Below are 22,136 nucleotides of genomic sequence, written 5' to 3' on the forward strand. Positions count from 1 at the left end.
ACTCGGTGGCCATATTGGTTGTTTGCCTCCCCAGATCAGAATTATTTTTCAATTACTTCCATGCTATTTGCATAGTAGTTTTTAAATGTTTAAAGAAGAAATGAAAAATAATTTAAAATTATTTTTAATGAATCTTTCTAATACAAAGATAAACATACATTTGGGAAATTTAACTCTTATACATATATTGTTAACAAAAATATGTAAATAAAATGTTATAAAGTAGGCCTTTACAGTTTTATACTCAGAAATGAACTATTTTAGAATTTTCTGTCTACATTTTTTTACGGAATAAAACTTTTTTTAATACATACCTATGTATAGTCAAGAATAGTTAGCACAAATTCCTCTAGGTTTCTATCACCTCAGTGTATAGGCCCACTACGCGTTATTCATCTTATTTGCAAAGTCAATGTTTAGAGAATAATTATAGGCTAATTTAAAATTTACTGCTTACTTAAAAATTACTTTAAATGAAAGCTGCTCGATAGGTTTCAGCACTCACCATTCATTATAAAACAAAGAGAATATTAGAAAATGACTGCTTGTTTAGTGGCCAGTGGTGCTGGCCTTACGAGCTATGGACATATTATATCTTGCCCTTTACAGGTGGACATACGAGCCGAGATAACAATACAGCAAAAATTAATCGGTGCTTCCGACAAAATGGTGGCGGCCAGTAGAGCTGGCCATACGAGCTCCAAGGGCAAATTATAAATACTGCCCTCAGATACATAGAGTTAACCTACTACTTATGAAATACAGAAATTAGGTAAATAAAAAAACCATGTAATGTAACAGCTTTATTTAAATTTTAAACAGAAACATAATAAGGAATAACACAATAAGCTCGTTTTGTGAATATTTGATAGATATATATATATATATATATATATATATATATAAACATATACTAGATAATAATTTAACAGGAAAGACAACAAAGGAACATAAAGGTCACAGAATATTAATTATTTATTCACTGATGTTCAGCTAGATTAACCTGTGACAAAATTATTTAAAATACTGAACAGTAAAACTTAAAAACATAACAAATAAATGTAAATCACACTATGCCTATTAATTCTTATGAATTGAGAACTTAAATATAAAAATCGGTAAACGGCCTTAGAGACTTCCATGTTCAAGTTATTCTACCAACTATTAAAAATACTTAAATTTTACTATTTACCTTCAAAACATTTATCGATCAATCAAATCAAATTCTTTATTTACATAAGGAATATAGTTTAGACTGAATCCAATGAGCACATAAGACACAATACTCGTTAAATGTGTTACTCAACAGGAAATACAATATTGTAATTGAAATAATTAATTAAAATTGATAAATATAAAATATTGAAATAATAATGTGCTCTTTGGATTCAAAGTCTAATACAAAGGTAAATAGTAAAATTTATTTACAAATTATATATAGCTTATACAGTGGATTGCCCATCACTCTAGAATACACAGAAATAAAAATCTGACAAAATAAAAATTTCAATAAACATAATCAAACACATCAGTAATGAAAAAAAACAGATTTCTAAGAAAAATTGGCTGTTTTGGCCATCAATTAGCCACACATACTATTTAATGTTGAATATCAGAAATTCCAATACACAGAGTCGAATTGCGAAAACTACAATTTGTAAACTGGTTATGATTTGGCAGTTTTACCAAATTCATTCTGAAATAAAAATTGTAGAAATTTAATTTCATCTTAAATCTTTACTGTTTTCAAACTTATAATTTTTAACTAAATAATTTATTGAAATTGTTAGATTTTCCATAATTTGTTACATAGCAAATTCGTGAGTTGTTGTTAACAGAGACAAAATAAGCAAACACTGATTAAACTATTAATATACAGTCTATGGTGATTATAAATAATATGTCTCATATAATATTGTATTGGCAAATTGTATTTTCAATGTTGTATAATTGTAACAAACATATACATAGTACTCAAGAGTCCAATTGGATAAGACGATTTAATTTCGACTCTGTGTATTGGAATTTCTGATATTCAACATTAAATAGTATGTGATGGCCAAACAGCCAATTTTTCTTAGAAATCTGTTTTTTTTTTTTTCATTACTGATGTGTTTGATTATGTTTATTGAAATTTTTATTTTGTGCTCTTATTACAGTAGGGTATCACAATAAGAAATACTTAGTTTCATCAAATTTGTTAAATTTAAGTAAAAATACTCTTTCAGCTTTAATGCCTATTTATATAAATGACCGCTTACTTATTTACACTGATTATTAATTTAAAATTAACATAATTTAAAAAAGACATAACCTGTAAATCAACTCATTGAACAATGTTGTGATACAGTAATATTTAGTCTAGGTTGTATGTGAACTGTAATTGTATGGTAAGGTAAGAGTTAAGCAGCAATTTACTAATGAAGAAATCTTTATATTTTGTGATTTGTTTCAATTTTAATGCAAATTAGTAATAAAGCATTATAAAATAATAAAACGTGTTTTCTATTGATATAGAGAAATCTTTGCCATAAAGATGTGCTCTTGCACCTCGCATGAAATTGCATGATTGGGCAGCATTATAACTTTGATCTGTAATAATGAATTATATTCATAATAACTGGCTATTCATTGATTGTAATGATGGAGGAATTATGAAGGTAACAGGATTTTTGGACATTTGCCATCATCCAGTACAAAAAAATACAATACATACCAAAAATCCACTGGTAGTTCAACCAATAAGAATAACTTCAACTTGGAAGTTTCTAAGGCAGTTTTACTGATTTTTATATTTAAGTTCTCAATTCCTAAGAATTAATAGGCATAGGCTGAGTTACATTTATTTGTTATTACTTATATATTTTGGTATCAAATAGTGATGGTAAATGTCTTATAAAGTCCTGCTTCCTTTACGTGTTATAATTAGAAGTCACACTTTTCTTGCCTAATTCCCATTGCTTAAGATACCATGCACTTAAACACCTAATTCCAATGTCAGTTAAAAATAAGAGCTTAAGCAATGGGAATTAGGCAAGAAAAAAGTGTGACTTCTAATTATAACACGTAAAGGAAGTTCATATATATATTTTATTGTGACAGCCTACTATAATAAAAACACTTATAGTCTTATCCAATTGAACTCTTGAGTACTTTGTATCTTGTTTGTTACAATTATACAACATTGAAAATGTTTGCCAATACAATATTATATAATCTTATCCAATTATATATATATAATAGTATAATACAGACTTGACCTGTATTCAACCATAAGGAATATACTAACATAGGAGTGTGGGTTTTGAATACTTTTCTGTTACATAAAAGTACGTATGAAAAGAGAATTTACCACCGTATTTTTGCATTACTGAAACTTCTACCAAATAATACCAGACAGGTACATAGGAATTACATGCTAATATTTATTTATGAGGTAAACATTCATCTGAAGTAATGTTTTCACAAGTATGATTTTAATTCATCCATACTGAAGACATTTGGATGATTTTATGTTATAGCTATTTTATTGTTGCAATGTGGCCGTATCAATTTATTTTACCTCATTGGACAATGTTGTGATAGTTGATACAGAATGCTTTATTACTAACTTGCATTAAAATTGAAACAAATCACAAAATATAAAGATTTCTTCATTAGTAAATTGCTGCTTAACTCTTACCTTACAGTTCACATACAACCTAGACTAAATATTACTGTATCAACTATCACAACATTGTTCGATGAGGTGATTTACAGGTTATGTCTATTACACAGAAGAAATTTAACAGAAAAAATCAATATTTTAGATTTCTATATCAGACGGAAACTCTCCCATAAAACATCAATTTGAAACAAAAGTATTCAAAAACAACACTCCTATATTAGTATATTCCTTATGCAATTTCTACAATGGTAATTTCTTCATATAACTAATTTTAAATTTCAATCAATTTTAGTTACATCCCCTAGTTTTTATTACAATAAACTTGTGGTATACAAAATAACAAATTCATAATGTGATGTTTTGTTTTACTTACAAACAAATCTTGCCTACTTCCTTAACATGTATTGTAATTTTTACATATTTTTCATTCAGACATGCAAAAAAAAATTACTTAATAATTACGAGAAATAAATATCTACTACTATCTTACAAAAAATGTGCGTTATCACAATTATATTATAAATTGTAACAACTATGAAAATACAAGAAATTCACAAATAACAATAATGCATTCCGTGTTAAAAGTTTGTGCATAACATATAGTTTGACATTTCAAGCTGATGTTTCAGCTAGTGATGTTTTTCTTCCGGTCAACCCGATCCACTGCAGAGGAAGGAGGTTCATTGGACGCAATTCTCGCCCGGCTGCTTTTAGATTGCTGTTTGGCCTTCTTGTTGATGCGGGGTTCTTCTGGGGGGTTGGTAACATTGTCCTCAGTGTCACTGCACTCATCAGCGAACTGGCATACTGCGTTGATAGTGTCGTTAAAGACTTCACTCTTGTCTGCATAAACATGGTGTCCAGCTCCCATTATTGTCTGTACATAGAAAATAAAAACATACTCGTAACTCTGTTACAAATCAGGACTCCTTCAAAAGCAATAAATTACACAAGTAAATTCTCTCTATTTTCAACTGGAAAATCAAATTTTAGGCAGAGGCTTGACTCCTGTTGTTCTGATTCAGCTATCTTCTGATTCACTCTACCCTGCCTCTGTCACCACAGCTCCCCAGTCCTACCATCTCATAACTGCTGCACATCAGGTCTCACACTCACAAATGAAGCCTACTGGCTGCCGTCCCCTACATGATTGTAGAGTTATAAAAATATACACAGTGTACAGGTTGTAGCCCGTGTGCATTGTAAATATATCTTATAAATAATAAAGAATCTGATGTATTCTTTGTTCTATTTCAGTAGCATAATCTCACAGTAATATTGAAATAAGAGCCGTGTGAGTTAAAAAAAAAACATATTCTAGGGATTATTACAAGTTTATTTTGTGGGCAATGACAATAATTCAATAGAATTATTTGTTTTATTGGTTTTCATAGAAGTATGAAATTGCATAAATATTATTTCGTCATTTGACACAATTAGTTTTATTTTATATTTACAAGGTGTCTTTTTAATGTAAGTGCTGTCTTAAAATTACACCACTACAGCACTGCTGTCGGTGTCGTGCACTTCCCCCCCGTCTATCTTCATCTGTTAGCAAGTCATAGACGCAATTACGGTTTACATCTGTTAAATAAAATTTCAAATGCCATTACCGTTAGTACACGTCAGTAAATCCTATAGAGAGCGTGCTACTATCTTCAATCTTCAACAATAATTCATCTACTAATAGTATGTTTATATCTATGACTCAACCAATGTATAAGGTACAACTAAACTAAATAATTACCAACTACTCTTACTTTACTTCAAATTTAATATCTGACTCAACTAGAGAAATATAAGCTGTAACTAATAACTAAAGCGTTAGTTGTTACAATACTTTATTCACTACAAATCTAGTTACAACTTACACAGTTAAAAGTTTAGCAATAACCACTCTTTATTTATTTCACTGACTACTTTACGCCACACTGTGTTCTGTAATCATGCTAAACCTGTTTTTTCCGCACCTTACCACATTTCTATGCAGCTCAAACACGGCTGTCTCTTTTTGTCATGCCTTTGCCAAGATTAGATTCAACTTAATAACTCATAAAATCAATTTGTTGTCTTAGACCAAATATTTCTTGACTGTTACCTTGATGTCGGTGTAACTGGATGCAGGTCTCCTTTCCAAGACCGCCTGGCCTGCCGTGGTGTCCATCCAAGAACGTGATCCATACACAATGGTGATGGGCAGATCTTCACTGAATTCTTCTATTCTGTTTAATAGTGGATTCTTGGCCCATCCCAACCCTGAATTTAGAGCATGAAATGCGCTCTCTCCCCTGAATGAAAAAAGAAAAATTTTTAAAGTCAAATTTGATCATATCAGAAAATTTTAGACATATTATTTAAATACTTAGATCATAGTGTAGCATATAGGATATTTATTATAAAGTATAATTTCATTTGAATTTCACTTGATTTGTTGTGAATGATTTCATAGATCATTATGGATAAGTGTTCCTTATGAGAACTTACGAGGGTCTTTGTGCATTGCACTGAAAGATGTACTGAGACACGGCTTTTGCATCACCATCCACTGCGACAGAAAAACTTAGCCACCAAGTCTGGGCGAGTCCTCTCCACCAGCTTCTGTCCTGCAATCACACATTAACAATAATATTCGCACCCTTGAAAAAGGTTTGACATGAATAGTCTTAAAATTCGAAATTAAACAAAGGTAAGATAACCCTTCAGCGTTAAAGCAAAAACCCTTCACGACACCCACCCTCCGGGGTGGGTCACAAGATAGTCACGCAGTGGTTTCACATGAACGTCACATGAAGCATATGTGATCTAGCGGCATCAGTTTGAACTACTTCCAGCAATACTTTATTGTTACCAAGAGGACATTGAATTCTTTATTTTCGTTTTCACAGACCATTTTTTTATTATTATTCAGCTGTTTATAGAAACCAAACAGATGGCTCAAATGAGCTGTGTTTGCAACATCGCATCTGCTCTGCTGTTTATTACAGACCAGTTTTATGTTTTTAAATTTTGTTTCACGAGTTCTGATAAAACAATTGTTTTGTAATAAGGAAAGATTATTGCTTTTGGTCCAAATACTATTTCACTCCAGAGTAAGTGCAAAATAATGATGCAAAAGTGATTTAGTGGTTGTGTGCATGTGATGTAGGCCAACTGTGAAAGTTAGTTGCTTATAAAGTTTAGAGCTTCTGAAAGTTAGTTGCTTATAAAGTTTAGAGCTTCTTGTGTGAGGTTTTCTAGCGTGCCTTAATTTTTCCCCTTGACCATAAGCACCAAATCGTCAGTGTAGCATTTTAGACATATTCTTCTCTGTTATTGTTATGAGGTCGTCAGCCACCACCGCTCACAAAAGGGAAGACAGAAACCCCTCCCTTGGGGTATCCTTTCCAGGCTGTGATTGTGGCCAATTCATCCCCAAACTTTGCTGTTACTTGTCTACTTCTTAGGAGGAGTACTATCCACTTGACATCTGGGGGAACTCCAAACCGTTCCAGAGCTGCCTCCATGTTAAAGGATATGGATATGGTATTCGGTTTAAAAACCTTCTTCAATATCCATAAAGACGCCGACTAGGGCTCAATATCCATAAAGACACCGACTAGGGCTCAATATCCATAAAGACACCGACTAGGGCTCAATAACCATAAAGACGCCGACTAGGGCTTCAATTTCTTTCAAGTTATCCTCCACCACTTCCACCAAGCTGTGGAGAGTGGTAGTAGTTGACTTACCTCCCTTGTATGCGTATTGATATAGACTGACAGGGTGTACCAGTAAGGTTTCGTCCCTTATATGTCTGTTTATTATTTTTTCAAAGTTTTATACCCATACATACATAAATAAATATAAATAAAAAATGAATTCAGATTTTCGAGTAAACTTTGTGTAACTAAGAAGCTCCTGTCATCAAGCAGCATCAATGTGTACTAATAGAACTTCATGCTATGCCCTTGTCGACAGGTGCTGTTCCCAAGTTATTTATTTTTGAACTAATAAAAAAAAACAAAGTTTAATTCTATTATGAAAGACTTGTGAGATAAGAGTTATGTAACTGATTTTACTATATATTTCCACAAATGTTTATGGAATGATACAGGTATTTTCTTTTATTTGTATTATTACTGTAATTTCATGTATTCCTAATAAGTTTAGAATCACAGGTAAAAAAGGATGGAGATGATGTGCCAGACACATTGTCATTTTCCATCTCTTATACCATCCACATAAAAACAGACAAATGCACAGTGTGTCACTTGTAAAAAAAAACTCAACAAATATAACATAAATGCCATTAATTGTACTGCTGAATGTCATGCTGGACTATGCTTTACAAGGTTCCAAAAAATAAAGGATTACATAACTAGTTTTTTGTAAAAAATGTGACATTTGTATTTGAAAATGTTTTAATTTTCTTTTGCGTGTAAGCAAAAATTTCCGCACTGTGACTTTAGCAATAAAAGGGTTAACAAGGGTAATTTGGTAAGTACATACATACCAAATTTTACTGTAAAAACAAAATTAAATCCGTTTAAGCAAGTATTGTTTTAATTAATACCGATACTATGATAGAAAGTGGTTTCTTAGAAAATAAAAAAAGTTAGGTTTCAAGAAAATAATAAACATTTTATTCATAAACTTTTATGAAATAATTTCAATTGACTTAAGTCGACTATGTTGATTATTCGACAATTTTTAGTAAATTAAACCCTGATGTTTAACCAAATTCAGTTTTATATTCTTCGTGTGATTAGGATTAATCAACATTAAGACACAGTAACTAACCGAAAGGTCCAGCAACTCTGACGGCCCACAATGGGTTGAAGGGCTGCATGGTGACAAGTAGTGCTCTGGCCCACCACGGCAGCTTAGACTTCCTGGGCTGATCAGTTCCAGGCTTGGGTGGCATACCCCATGGGTCAGCAAGGATCAGGTGTTTCACTCTGAAACAATTGAATTATTTAAAATAAAAATATATTCCTAAATAAAGCATGCAAGATTTCGACATTCCCATTCAAAGTGTGGTGCAACAAATACAGGTTTTTGTGGCCTTGCCACAGTAAATAATTTATTTTGAATAGCCACATAATCATAGGTTATTACTTAAAAATCAGGTATTATACACTACTGTAGAACAATCCAATTTTATTCCAAAATGGTATGTTGTAAGGCTTATTATTCCTTCAATATTAGAGGTCTGTCGCCGTGATGACAAATGGCTTTATCACACACTTAAAAATACGCAGTACAAGATATAAATAAAATTTTTTTCCGAGGGGAAAGAGACGATTGTCCCCGTACTTAGTCCTAAAAAGGACCTTGGCGTCTCCCTTACTTATATTTGTGTCCTCAGAATCTGAGACTTTAACAGAAGCTGATCAGATTTTTAGGACTCCTGTTCTCTGATGTCCTTGAGGCTATGCCGCTAGGAATCTCTTCCGAATTGTAGGTATGGCAGGAAAGTTTAGCCATAAGTGCTCCGCTGATTCCTCCGCTTTTCCGCAGAGTCACTATGACCTCCCTTCATAAGGTGTTTTTCTGAGGCGGTCATGTTCTGTCAGCATCCCTAATATCATTCTTATATTCCCCCTACTCTGATAAAGGAGAGATGCCCATCCTTTAACATAGGGAGAGATAGAAAGATAAGCATTTTTGATTGTCTTGATCCTGAGGTTCTACTCCAATATTAAAGTATCTTATCCTCTTTCCCCACTCTGTAACAAGAGCTTTGCTGTAAGAAAAAGCTATTCCGCGCAACCTGGCTCTGGCCCCGCCAAAAAGAACTCCGCTCCCCTTTTTGGCAAGGGTATCTGCTTTTTCATTAACATGAATGCCCTCATGGCCCGACACCCAACCAGGTGTAACTCTTTTTTCTTAGCCAGTTCTACCAGAGCATTCTTGCATTCCCAGACTGCTTTCAAATCAAACAAACAGGTATCAAGTGCCTTCAGTGCTGCCTGGCTTTCAGAAAGTATTAAATATTTTGCCTTCATTTGTATGAGTCTTCTGGTGCATTGCCATGACTTCCGCTTGGAAGACTGTGGCATGTTTTCCCAGGGGCACTGTTAGGTTAACTCCTGGTCCGTATATTCTGGATCCCTCCCTAGGAGTCAAGACATGAAACCATCTGTGTAAAATTTCTGGACTCCTTTGTAGTGTAGGTCTCCTTTTTAATACCTTTCCCCCTTTCTTCAACAGAGACTGTATATGGTTTTTTCTAAGGAGTATTTCTTCTTAGAGTGGCTGACCTCATCATCAGTGTATCCCAGGACCGCTTCTAGTGCAACGGTTGGACAGGAGCTCATTGCTCCTGTGATGCTTGGACAAGCTAGCCTTTGAAGACTCTTTTGGCAGCTGTATTTGTTTCTACTTTTGGCCACCACACTAATGCAGGAGTTGTCCTAACTAATATCATTGCACGGCTTACATTTATTATTGCACGCATTCGTCTTTTCTTCTTTTAATTTACGTTCTATTTTGTTTAATTTTTAAATCACAATTATCAATAAGATTTATAGATTTATAATTTTTAAATAACCAATTTTACAACATAATATACAATTAAAATATAAATTTTTACTTCCTTTAAAACAGCCAATAAATTCAGCAAATAAAATTCGGAATAACTTTAACAAGTTCACAGGACAAAAGATTAACTAATTTCAAATTGACCAATGTCAAAAAGTTTTAAGCTCATCTAAAATATACTGATTTTTTACAAAGCACATAATATGGAACAAAAATTAAATTTGAAAATTACCTCACAATGCTCAGCACTCAGTAGTACAATTAATTGTTTGGTTTCTACTTATGACACGACTCTGACACAAATGTGAACCTTATTTTAGCTTTTCCTCTGTTGTTAACGAGTTCTTGTTACTAATGAATACAATTCATCCTACTATACCATATTTAAATACCTATTAGAAAAAAGAAATTAGTCAACATAGTAGAATATCAAATTATTTTTTCATGTGTTAATGTACTACTTAATTAACTTTTATAAACTATAAAGAACTATAAAGCACTCAAACATATTTATTTAACCTTAAAATCTTTCTTGAGTTATCTCTTAGTAACAAAGAACGAATTTTTCTTTGTATTCATTGAAAGATTGAATGTGATGCAATACTTCTTTTGATCTTTGATAACATTTAGAGCCTCAACTCTATAAATACCATTGTATAAAATGTTTCACAACGTCTACACCCAACTTTAGTAATCGTTATTTTCATCTTATTTCAGTTTATTCTCACTGTAACGTGCATTGTACCAGACAGCTAGCCAATTTACTGATGAATAAATGTAATCAACAAAGGATTAGTAAAAAATCACTTGTACCTCTCAGGGTAATTTAAAGCGTAAGTCCCTGCCAGAAAACCACCCATGCTGTGTCCTAAGAGGATCATCTTAGGTAGTTTCATCTCCTTTCGCCACTCCTCAACAGACTGGACCAGTTTGTTTCTCCACTTCATCTGCATCTTTGCTGAAATCTGGTCGTGAACTTCTGCCAAATCCTAAGTATCAAGAGTTTTATTAGCAGTGAAGGTGATCTTTAGCAATACAGTTTTCTTATGAGTTCATACTACATAGATAGTGGCTTTCAAATCACTACATATTTACACTACTTTCAAGATAAATCAACAACTTCCTCCCCAATTTTACATCCCAACCAGATGACTTTAAAACAAAACCTCAAGAATAGAAAAAAATATTGATTCTAATCTTTCATGGACATGTCACATTGATAGTGTTCTTAAAAACCTGTCTGGAGTAATATTTTTACAAGCATTTTAAAGGAGTTATGTGCAAATGGCATATTACTCATTTTTTTAAAGTATCACAAAGGTACAGTTTTTTGGTGGTATGGGGGAAAAGGTGTAGGCATAGAGAAGATTTTTAATCCTGCAGAAAAATAGCAGTAAGAATATTAACTGGCTCTAAGCCTAATGCAAACCTCTTTTTGTAAAAACGAGTATTTTAACAATTATAAATTTCTATATATTTGATGTTTTAATTTTAGTTAAGAAAGATTTTAACAAATGTCTTTTAAGAAACACATTACTATGATACTAGTAATGGTAATAAGCTTGAATTGCCACGGTGTAGAACAAGAACCATGAATTACCATAAGTATCTAGGTTTAAACAATTTACCTGCTTCCGGGCAAAATCTAACAGAGAAAACATTAACAATAGTGTTATATGACTGGCTATCTAGAAATCCATTCTATAAATTTGATAAATATTATAAACTAGCTGTTCCCCGCGGCTTCGCACGCTTTTTGTAAGCTTTTCTCGTGTATGAGCACTTCTGGTTCAAGTGAATTATATTGTCAACGCCGATGTAGAGTTTACCTTTATTGACACTATCAAGAAAATCTGCCAAAAGTGTATGTTTATAGCCAATGTACACGTACATGTACTTAATAATAAAGTGGTATAACATTCAAGCTATAAAGCCAAACAGAAATTCATTTGAAAGACAAATATCCATAAAAACCTAGCGCCTTCACATAGTGTGTGGTTATTATACACAACTATCTCGTAATTGTAGTTAACAATATGCAGGCGCTTTGATAACATATATTTTTGCAGCGCCTCCTGGTGGTGAGTTACATCAATGGGCATAGCATATAAACCTTCTACGTGGAAAAATATATATACATACAAATTTTCATAATGTTCGGTCAAATAGTTTCTGAGTCTATAAAGGACAAACACACAAAACATTCATTTTTATATATATATAGATGTATTAAAGATGTGATATAAAGTTGTAGTCTATGAAGTTGTTACAACATTTAATCTGGATAGTAAGTACTTGTATTTAAAAAACATTTATATAGGTAAAACCTTTGAGAATGACTGTTTTAAATAACATGACAATATCCATTGCAATGTATGTAACGTGCTGAAGGATAAATACAATGTCTTTAATGTCTTCCATAAATCCATAATTGACTCACATTTTGTTGTGTTATGGAACTTGGAGCATACTCTATTAAAATTAATTTGTACCTATTTTTTTTGCTGCTTTTGTTTTAAATTTAACTAATTTTCACAAATCCATAACATAAAATGATACAACTTTTTTCACTCATTGATAAAATTACTTAAATTCTGTTGAGGATTATTAAAGATCAAAAGATAAAAAAGGGCGTAAAGACAATTTTTTTACTTTTTCCTTTATTTAATAAAACTAGAAAAAATGTTTTGTTTTAAACAGTTCCCTGAAAGAGCAGCTTTGGAAATAAAAATCTTAAAAAACTCCTTTTCCTTAATAGGATTTCACATTTTAACAAACTCATCTAAAATAATTCGAAATGAAAGGTTCTGTTAAATTTAAAGGAAATTGTTATCAATATGGCCTGTAGAGTTATCACACTAATACAAAGTTTTAAAATAACACAAACAATCATTCTTCAAATTAGAATTTCTTCAAACATATATCACCATCAGAGCCTCAAGTGTTTCTACAACCATAGAGTGACTGATCAGAGCCTCAAGTGTTTCTACAACCATAGAGTGACTGATACAGTGTAAACGTTCTTTTGGGCAATTCGAAATTAAGTTGCATTCAAACCTGTTGTCAGACAATTAAAAAAAAAATAACCATCTATTTGTGTTGCATTTAGAAATTAATACCAGCAGTTTCAGGTATTACACCCATCAATTAATAGTAAAACATACATTACATCACTCTTGATTTAAACAACTGTAGTATTAATGTAAGGAAAGTAACTAAAACCCTTTTTATTACATTTATATATATATATATATAAACCCCTGTAAATGGAGTTAATAACATAACTGTAGTATTATATCATTTGCATACATAACTTTTGACACATTCACTGCATGTTTGTAATGAGTGATTCTAATTCCATGGGAACTATATGTGATGCACTAGGATGTCTGCCGCAGTTAACACGCTAATTAATTTAAATTATCCAAATAAAAAATTATTTAAACTTACCAAGAACATCAATGGCGTAAACTGGTCTTTGGGAAGCAAATGCGTCAAGGTTAAGGCACCAGAGCCCTACACCAGCTCCCAGCCCATGGAGCAGAACGAGAGGCATCTTCTGTGATTCTGTGTTCAGTGCAATCGTCCATATTTTATCTGACGTGCCCACAACAGACCCGATGTCAACGTACCTACCTTTGTATGGAGTTTTTAAATCTACAAAACAATAAAAATCAAATTACTGTAATAAATTTTATCAATATCACAAAGTATTTAAATACAGATAAGTTTTAGGTTAAGAATTTAAAACAAAATGAAAGCGAAACAAAAAAACTTAATCTAAATGAATTATTGGCAACAGTCCACAGGAAAACAAACACCTTAAGCACTAATATTTTTTAATCAGCGAAAACTTTTCACAACAGGAGAGAGAAGAGAAAATACACAACACATGATAAATTAGACAAAATAACCTGATGTGTGTATAACTAGCAAGGAGTGTAATCAGACTCTACTCAGTTTAATATCAGTATTAGCTTCTCCACAAGTTGTATCATTGTACCTGATATTTTAAAAATGTTCAAACCATCAGTAAAATTCATAATTTCGTGTGACGGAAGGGTCAATTTATTATGAAATACTAAATATTAATTAAACAAATTTTTGTCAGCAACTTACTCTATTATATATTTTACCATGTTTATTTCTGGGTCTCAGCTAGTGAACAATATGCGATGTAACATTATAAATAATATTGTTTTATCTTGGTTACTGTCCATGCCAAGTGTTTTTAACTAGATAACATTTATCTCCTTCCATAGGAGTACATAATCATGTGTTTGTAAAAAAACTAAAGATTCAAAAATGTGTTCTTATTTGATCTACAAAAATCAGCGCAATATTCACCAGTTAAAGAATGACATTTCTTTATTTTATACAGTCTGAAACTATGTCAAGGCTTTCTTTGTTACAGTCAATACCAAGGTTTTCACGTTCACAAATATACAAATGTTGAACAGAAGTAAAAATGATGAATTTTCCATTAAGAGCAATGCATAAAAGCACAACACAACAGGTCTAATAAAACAAGGGCCATACATCACTAACGCCAAATATCTATAACAAAAAGATGTTTAACTCTCTATAATTATTACAAAACGGTACAATAGGCAATTAAATTCTTCATAGTTTACTTAAATTTATGTCCAATGTTATAAAACGGTCTAAAAACTATATAACATGAAGTTTCAAAAATGTCTGCAGCTACCTAAGTGCAAAAACTGTTTAAGTGCACATTCTAAAAAGGTAGGCTACATCCCTTTTGATTACTTTTCTAGATTACTCATATTAAAAAAAATTTATATGAATAAATAAATAATGAATTTAAAATTTATAGTATATAATAGTGAAACTTTATTTTCAGCCCTATACATATATACATATATATATATACAGGGTGATTCATGAAGTTCTCCCCCCACTTCTACAGCATATTTTACTAGTAAAAATAATGAAAAAATGTTATATAAACATAGGTCCGAAAACGCTTCGTTAGCGAGTTACAGCTAGCGAAAGATTTCGCCTGAATTCCTGGGTAAAGAGTAAAATAAAGCCATACTGAACTTTTGGAAAGGTTAATTAAGTAAGAAATATCGTGGATTCTTATGTATTTTTTTACCTGATAAAGCTAATAAAATAGGTTTCAGAATTGTACCTGTAGTAGTTTTTGAGGGATTCAGGGTTAAATGCAAAAAATTGGGGCACGAAACAATGTTTTTTTAAGTTTGATGTACAATAACTTTGTTAAATTGGTAATAAATACATAAAATCAACAAACATTAATTGTAGAGAATTTAATTCTGAGAAAATTGATATAATCAAAGTCTAAAATAAAACAGAAATAAGTACTACAAAATCGATTTTATTCAGTATAATACATTACTAGCTGTAAAGAAATACCGTACGGTATTTAGTTAGAATAAAAACAAAAAACAAAACGTTTGTTCCTTAATGATGAGATAAATTGAGAAAACAAGATTAACTGTTAAATAAATTTGTTTGTAAATAAAAATATCATGTTTTATTACGTTGTATTTTTTTTTTAATATAAATTTACATCAAATGTTCGAAAATAAATGAAGCAAACATTTTCCCATTATTGTTTACTAATCATCGAAATGCAGTTTTTTGTTTTTATTAATTTCTAAGTTGGTAACGCACGAATAACAGCTGATCAACAATGGTATCAGGTAACTGTTACGTTAGAACTGTGTATTAGTGGTGTTTTGCAAGCTACAGCAGGAGATCGGGTTCTGTGAATCGTGTTATTAAATGCAATTTTTCTGTGAGTTATAATTCGATTGTTTATTCAGCGAAAAAAAATGCCTTACTTTATTTACATCAGAGGAATACGCTGATATGGTTTTTTATTTTTGGTTTACTGTAATGGTAATGCTAGAGCTGCTGTAGAAGAATATGAACTACGTTACCCTAATAGGAGGATTCCAGATACCAAAACAATTTCAGGAACTTTTCGTACTCTTCGGGAAACAGGATCACTACCAAGTACTAGAACCAATTATGAACGAGCTGTCCAACTTGATGATGATATTGTTATTAATGCTGTTCATCGCAGTCCAGGTGTAAGTACACGACGTATTTCTAGGCGGATAGGAGTTTTGCAGTCAACGGTGGTGGAGGTCCACTTAATCGAAACAAATTTTATCCGTTTCATAAACAAAAGGTTCAACATCTACAGCTAGGGGATGGTCCGCTTCGCTTGGAGTTTTGCAACTTTTTGAATATTAATAATCAACTTTACAAGCGTATTATGTTTACGGATGAGGCACAATTCACTCGGGATGGTGTGAATAACTTGCACAATGAACACTCGTGGGCAGAAGAAAAATCCACATGAGGTAGTGGAACAGAACTTTCAACACCGATTTAGCGTCAATGTCTGGTGTGGCCTTTTGCACAATCGGCTGATTGGAACTTTAATATTACCTGGACGCCTAAATGCTGAGTTCTATTTGCATTTCCTTCAAGAGGAGTTGCCGCAGCTGTTAGAGAATGTTCCTTTACATCTCAGACAAAATTTGTACTTCCAGCATGACGGAGCACCTCCCCACTTTTTCACGTGCCGTTTCTGCTTACTTAAATCATCAATTTCCTGGACACTGGATTGGTCGTGGAGGGCCTCACCTTTGGCCACCAAGATCACCAGATCTATCTCCATTGGATTATTGCATCTGGGGATGGATGAAAGACATTGTATACAAGACAAAAGTGAGTTCTCGTGATGAATTAATTGCCCGTATTTTGGATTCGGCTGTGCAGATACAGGGAAGTCCTGAAAAATTAAGAAACGCAACAAAAGCAATACACAAACGTGCTGCAAAATGTATTGATAATGATGGCCTCATTTTCGAACATCTATTATAAAAAAGGTGCGTACTGTTGGCCCAACCTGATTAATTTTGCTTAAAACTAGTAATGTATTATACTGAATAAAATCGATTTTTTGGTAATTATTTCTGTTTTATTTTAGACTTTGTTTATATCAATTTTCTCAGAATTAAATTCTCTACAATTAAAAATTTGTTGATTTTATGTATTTATAACCAATTTAACAAAGTTATTGTACATCAAACTTAAAAAAACATTGTTTCGTGCCCCATTTTTTTTTTTGCATTTAACCCTGAATCCCTCAAATACTACTACAGGTACAGTTCTGAAACCTATTTTATTAGCTTTATCAGGTAAAAATACATAAGAATCCACGATATTTCTTACTTAATTAACCTTTCCAAAAGTTCAGTATGGCTTTATTTTACTCTTTACCCAGGAATTCAGGCGAAATCTTTCGCTAGCTGTAACTCGCTAACGAAGCGTTTTCGGACCTATGTTTATATAACATTTTTTCATTATTTTTACTAGTACAATGTGCTGTAGAAGTGGGGGGAGAACTTCATGAATCACCCTGTATATATATATATATGTATCACCCCATACATAATTTTTAATTGTATAACTCTATTAAAAGATAATTAAAAAAATTAAGCATATACTTTTCATGTTCTAAATTAAAGTTTAGGGTCAACATATCATAACTTCAACATTTAATATGGTACGAGAAATGAGATTTTCATATATTTTTATATGGACTGATTGTACTGTTTAAACTAAATGTCCTAACTGCATAAGTTTTAGACACTTTAAAAAGTAGAGTTAAGAACTTATTTATGCTTACAAGAAAGTAATTTTTTCTCAGCAGCTCGAAGTACAGTTGCAGACATCGGGCACCACCAGCTCCAACACCAGCTTAAGAAACTGGAACAAAGAATAAATGCAATTAAGGAAATCATGTAACAATTAAACACAAAAACTCTCTAACAATAGTTTAAAATAATACAGTCATTGTCCATTTTAGTTTTTTAAATGGAGAGTGATGAAAGTAAGTCAGAATATACCAAGTATAATAGAAATTTAGACAAGAAAAACTATGACAAAACAAATAATCGGTAACAATAAGATTCGAGATCTGCAATTTGATCTCTTTCTCAGGTGAATAACTAACCTAACACAAAATTAAAATCTATGTTAAAATTAAAAAGTCAGGAAACACAACAATCATGTTGTGTGTCAAATTCACTATCTCTAGAACATGCACTTAATAAAAAAAAAACACTAATTATGGTTTTTAATTGTTTTTATTAAACAATCCCACCTATACAATCTCACTGCTGATTAGCGATCTCAGATGCTTAAGTTCTTAACCTTAAAGACTCACAATATAGTACTATGTTGTTTAAGTACTCTGTTGTTTAATAGTTGTTCATGTGACAATGATGCAATTCTACAGCCAGGCTCAGGGAAATTTTTTATGTCGCTCAAAAGGGATTTTTGGGACATAACTGATATTGTTTATACACATCTAAGTTGGGTAGACTTCAGTAAGAGGTACCCTTAAACAATCAACAGAATATTCCAATAATCAAATTTATAAATTGATAGCTATGTATTAACCATCATTTTAATAAATTGATAATTCATAGTCAGATGTTTCTATTCTACGAAAACACAAGAAAAGAAAAAGCAACAAAAACATGAAATATGATGTTGAAAAGTTGAACGATCTCGATGTGATATGAGGTCGAGAAAGTATCTATCAGAATTGCCTCAGGCCATCAGTACAGGCTTCAGTGTCTGCCAGACCATCCTGCACTTCCGGCCAAAAAATCTCACGAGATGCTCGTAAAGGTTAAACTTGGGTACTACTAGTAATATATTTATGAAAATATAATACAAACCTACTTATATTGTGTGATAAGAAATAGTACATAGGGACAGAGTTGCCTCCTCCCTGCTGACATCGCTTCCTTTTGGAAGGTAGGAAACAAGAATCAATCGTCATAATGACATGAATGTTCACAATATGTCAAATTTTTCTTTCTAATGATGTAGTTTTTTTTTAAGTAAGAAAAATAGTGGCCATCTGATAATACCAAATATTCCTAATATACCCAATATTCCTGATGATATAGAAAGTCATTAGCACCAAAGCTTTATTGCATAATCTATAGTAAATGTGTAGTTAAAGACATTTCACAATATATCTTTGTTTTATCAAAAGAAAATGTTTAAAAATTAAGTTATAAAAAACAACAGGAAACAATTGAATTTTGGAAAGGCAGAATTTTTTGGATCTCGTATAAAGCACTTGTAGTTGAACGTACCAACAGTGACACCTCCAGTTACCACCAAAGGTGCTGCTGATGAAAATGAAAAACATTCCTTGAGATAGTACCGATCAGTAAAATAAAAAATTCGAAAAGGCTCATCACTAATGCTTGATAGCTAAAAATATTAAAAACCCATCCAACCATATTCTTGTTAGTAACATGGCAATGGCTGCAACTGTAGAAATGTGCAAACAATTTAAATTCACATTATGTAAAAAGTAAAACAACACAAAATCTTTTCTGTCAATTTTGATAGAATAATACATAATATACTTTAAAGTGCACTCAAGTCACTGACTTTTACATAGAACATGTAGAAAATCATTACTCACTGGCATGACAAAAGAGATAATTTCTGTAAAATTTCTGATGCAAGAATCCCTTCATCTTATACCTGTGACCCCTCTTTAGTCTGTTATCCTCCCCAAACCAGAAACAATGACCCCTCTTTAGTCTGTTATCCTCCCCAAACCACAAACAATCTTCCCGGTCCTTTAGATTAATGGACTAACTGAGTTATAAGCCTAATCTAATATTAAAACACTTGTATAATTTTATTGTTGTGCAATGTATGGTTTTCATTCAACCAAATAAAAATTCTTTCTGAAAATGAAATTACATTATTTTAAGATATTGTTAAAAGTAGTTTTGTACTGTTTTAGGTAACATGGATAGGGTAAGATAAGCGGACCCGCTTTTTTTATATCGAAGAATATAGTCATCGATACCTAAATTTTTCTACATTTACATGGAAAATTGGTGCTTAATGACAATTTTCATTGTTTGAAACTATCTTAAACATTTTGTCATTATTGGCGATGTCCCAAACCCCCAATAAATACCCCATGTAGCCTATTACTATAAAAAACTAAGTATTAAAACAGTTACTCAAAATAAATACAAACTTAATTCCTAGTTACAAAAAATTCATATCTTTAATTTTACAAACCTTTGCTTCTGAACAATAAATTCACCCTCATCACCACTCATTGTATCCAATTAAGTAGGTAAGGGCCTAGATCTACCAAATATACTATTCCCAGTTATAATATGTGACAAAAACTCCTCAAAATATAACAACTTTAGATTTACTGGTACCTTGACAAATCAAAACCTCCTTTCTATATAATAGAAGACACTTGAGTACAGCCTTGGAATGATCACTACTTCAATAAACATCATCTATACTAGACCGCAAAAATAACCATGAATAAATTACAAGTCATTCACAATTCAGCAGAGCTCAGACCTTGAACTCAAACTTTGATACAACACACAAATGCCAGACAGTCATCTCTTAGGTTAGTGTTAGTAAGGCATGACACGGGCCAAGTTACCTAATAGGTGTATCAGTATTTGCTTTGACACTACAATCAGATGTTTTTACAGTTTCCATATGTTCATTTTAATACAATTTGTTTATATAGCCTGTTCACAGCTGTGATCATGTTGACCACAACGTTTTGCTAAGAGAAGTTAAAAAAACCTCACCAGGCACTTCTTTTTACTGTGTCTATTATTGTCTATTATTATATAACAAATTACTTCTTATAACAAAGTAGACTGTATATTGAATTGTGAAATAATTATAAATATTCAATTGTTATTTCGGACTGCCACTAGTCTTTCACACGATATATAAAAAGAACGAAATAGCCAGCTGACGAGCTTAATGTCTATAAACTTATTGGGGTTCTCTTTCTATTAATATTTGTTAATATGCGCAATGTTTTTCTTTGAAAATTATTTACATTGACTGAAGCTTCCCTAAACAAATAGCTCATCACAGGCTAAAATAGGCATGATAAGCAAATTTTATGAGTCTCCAAGTTACTCATGTTTCTTACAGTATGGAATAAAAATAAAGTACTGTTAAGTATTTAGTAAAGTGTTTGGCTGTTAGAGATTGTTTATTTTAAGAAGTGGAATTTACAGAATTTTGATTACCCATATGTGATTTTGACTGGAAGGAAATTCAACTAATTAAGTTTCTAAACATTTATTGAAAAGCCATTTATAGAGAGTTTGTTTAATGGATTTAACTATGTTTTTACTGTATACCAAAGAGAATTAATCATATTTTTTCCTACGCAAATTTTAAATAATCCTTCAAAACAATTTAATTTGATGCTTTTGATACGAAATGTTACCACCTTTGCCCAAAAATGTCATGCTTAAAAACAATCCAACCCCGTGACAAGTTACAGATCACACCAACCGCCCTCTGTAAGCCATCCAAGGCACTTGAAACACAATCAATAACCTTATTAACAACTAAAATAAACTTAAGTTTTCTTTAAAACCGAATAGGGTGGGGGAATATTCGCGTAATGGATATTAAAGTGGTTGCTTAGTATAATTTTAAATACTTATGAGAAAGCAGGTAAGATAGTAAATGGGTCGATATCTTGATGGTTCAATTGTATCGCCTTTGTTATATGGTTTTATCACAATATACAGAATGTTCACAAATGGGTGTCACATACTGCTGTGGCTTATAGTATTTATGATTTAAAACAAAAAAAAGTCAGATAAACATAGGTGAAGAAATGTGTTTGATTGGCCGCTAGTCCCCATTTTGTATTTTTATAAAATAAATTTTTATCTCCAGAACTAGTAAAAAATACATTTACCAAACACATAGGTTATTACAAAAATTAAGGAATACTCAAAAATATGTATTTGCTTTAATATTAACAAAATGGTTCCTTTTGGAAAATCTAACAGACAAAAATAACAAAAACAGAGTAGTATGAGTATAT

At 31.9% G+C, this 22,136-nt stretch overlaps 1 protein-coding gene across 1 annotated transcript; it reads right to left on the bottom strand.

The window, feature by feature from the left end:
- Window positions 1-957: 957 nt before the first annotated feature.
- Window positions 958-20,479, bottom strand: LOC124373573 (1-acylglycerol-3-phosphate O-acyltransferase ABHD5-like). Its single transcript, XM_046831936.1, is given in 10 exon segments — window positions 958-4,544; window positions 5,766-5,955; window positions 6,152-6,223; window positions 6,225-6,270; window positions 8,447-8,604; window positions 11,003-11,118; window positions 11,120-11,178; window positions 13,640-13,846; window positions 17,883-17,962; window positions 20,324-20,479. Coding segments are annotated over 10 exon segments (1,221 nt in total). The 5' UTR covers window positions 20,365-20,479; the 3' UTR covers window positions 958-4,292.
- Between the last annotated feature and the right edge of the window lie 1,657 nt (window positions 20,480-22,136).

Source organism: Homalodisca vitripennis, unplaced genomic scaffold (assembly GCF_021130785.1).
Source record: "Homalodisca vitripennis isolate AUS2020 unplaced genomic scaffold, UT_GWSS_2.1 ScUCBcl_5893;HRSCAF=12845, whole genome shotgun sequence".
NCBI lineage: Eukaryota > Metazoa > Arthropoda > Insecta > Hemiptera > Cicadellidae > Homalodisca > Homalodisca vitripennis.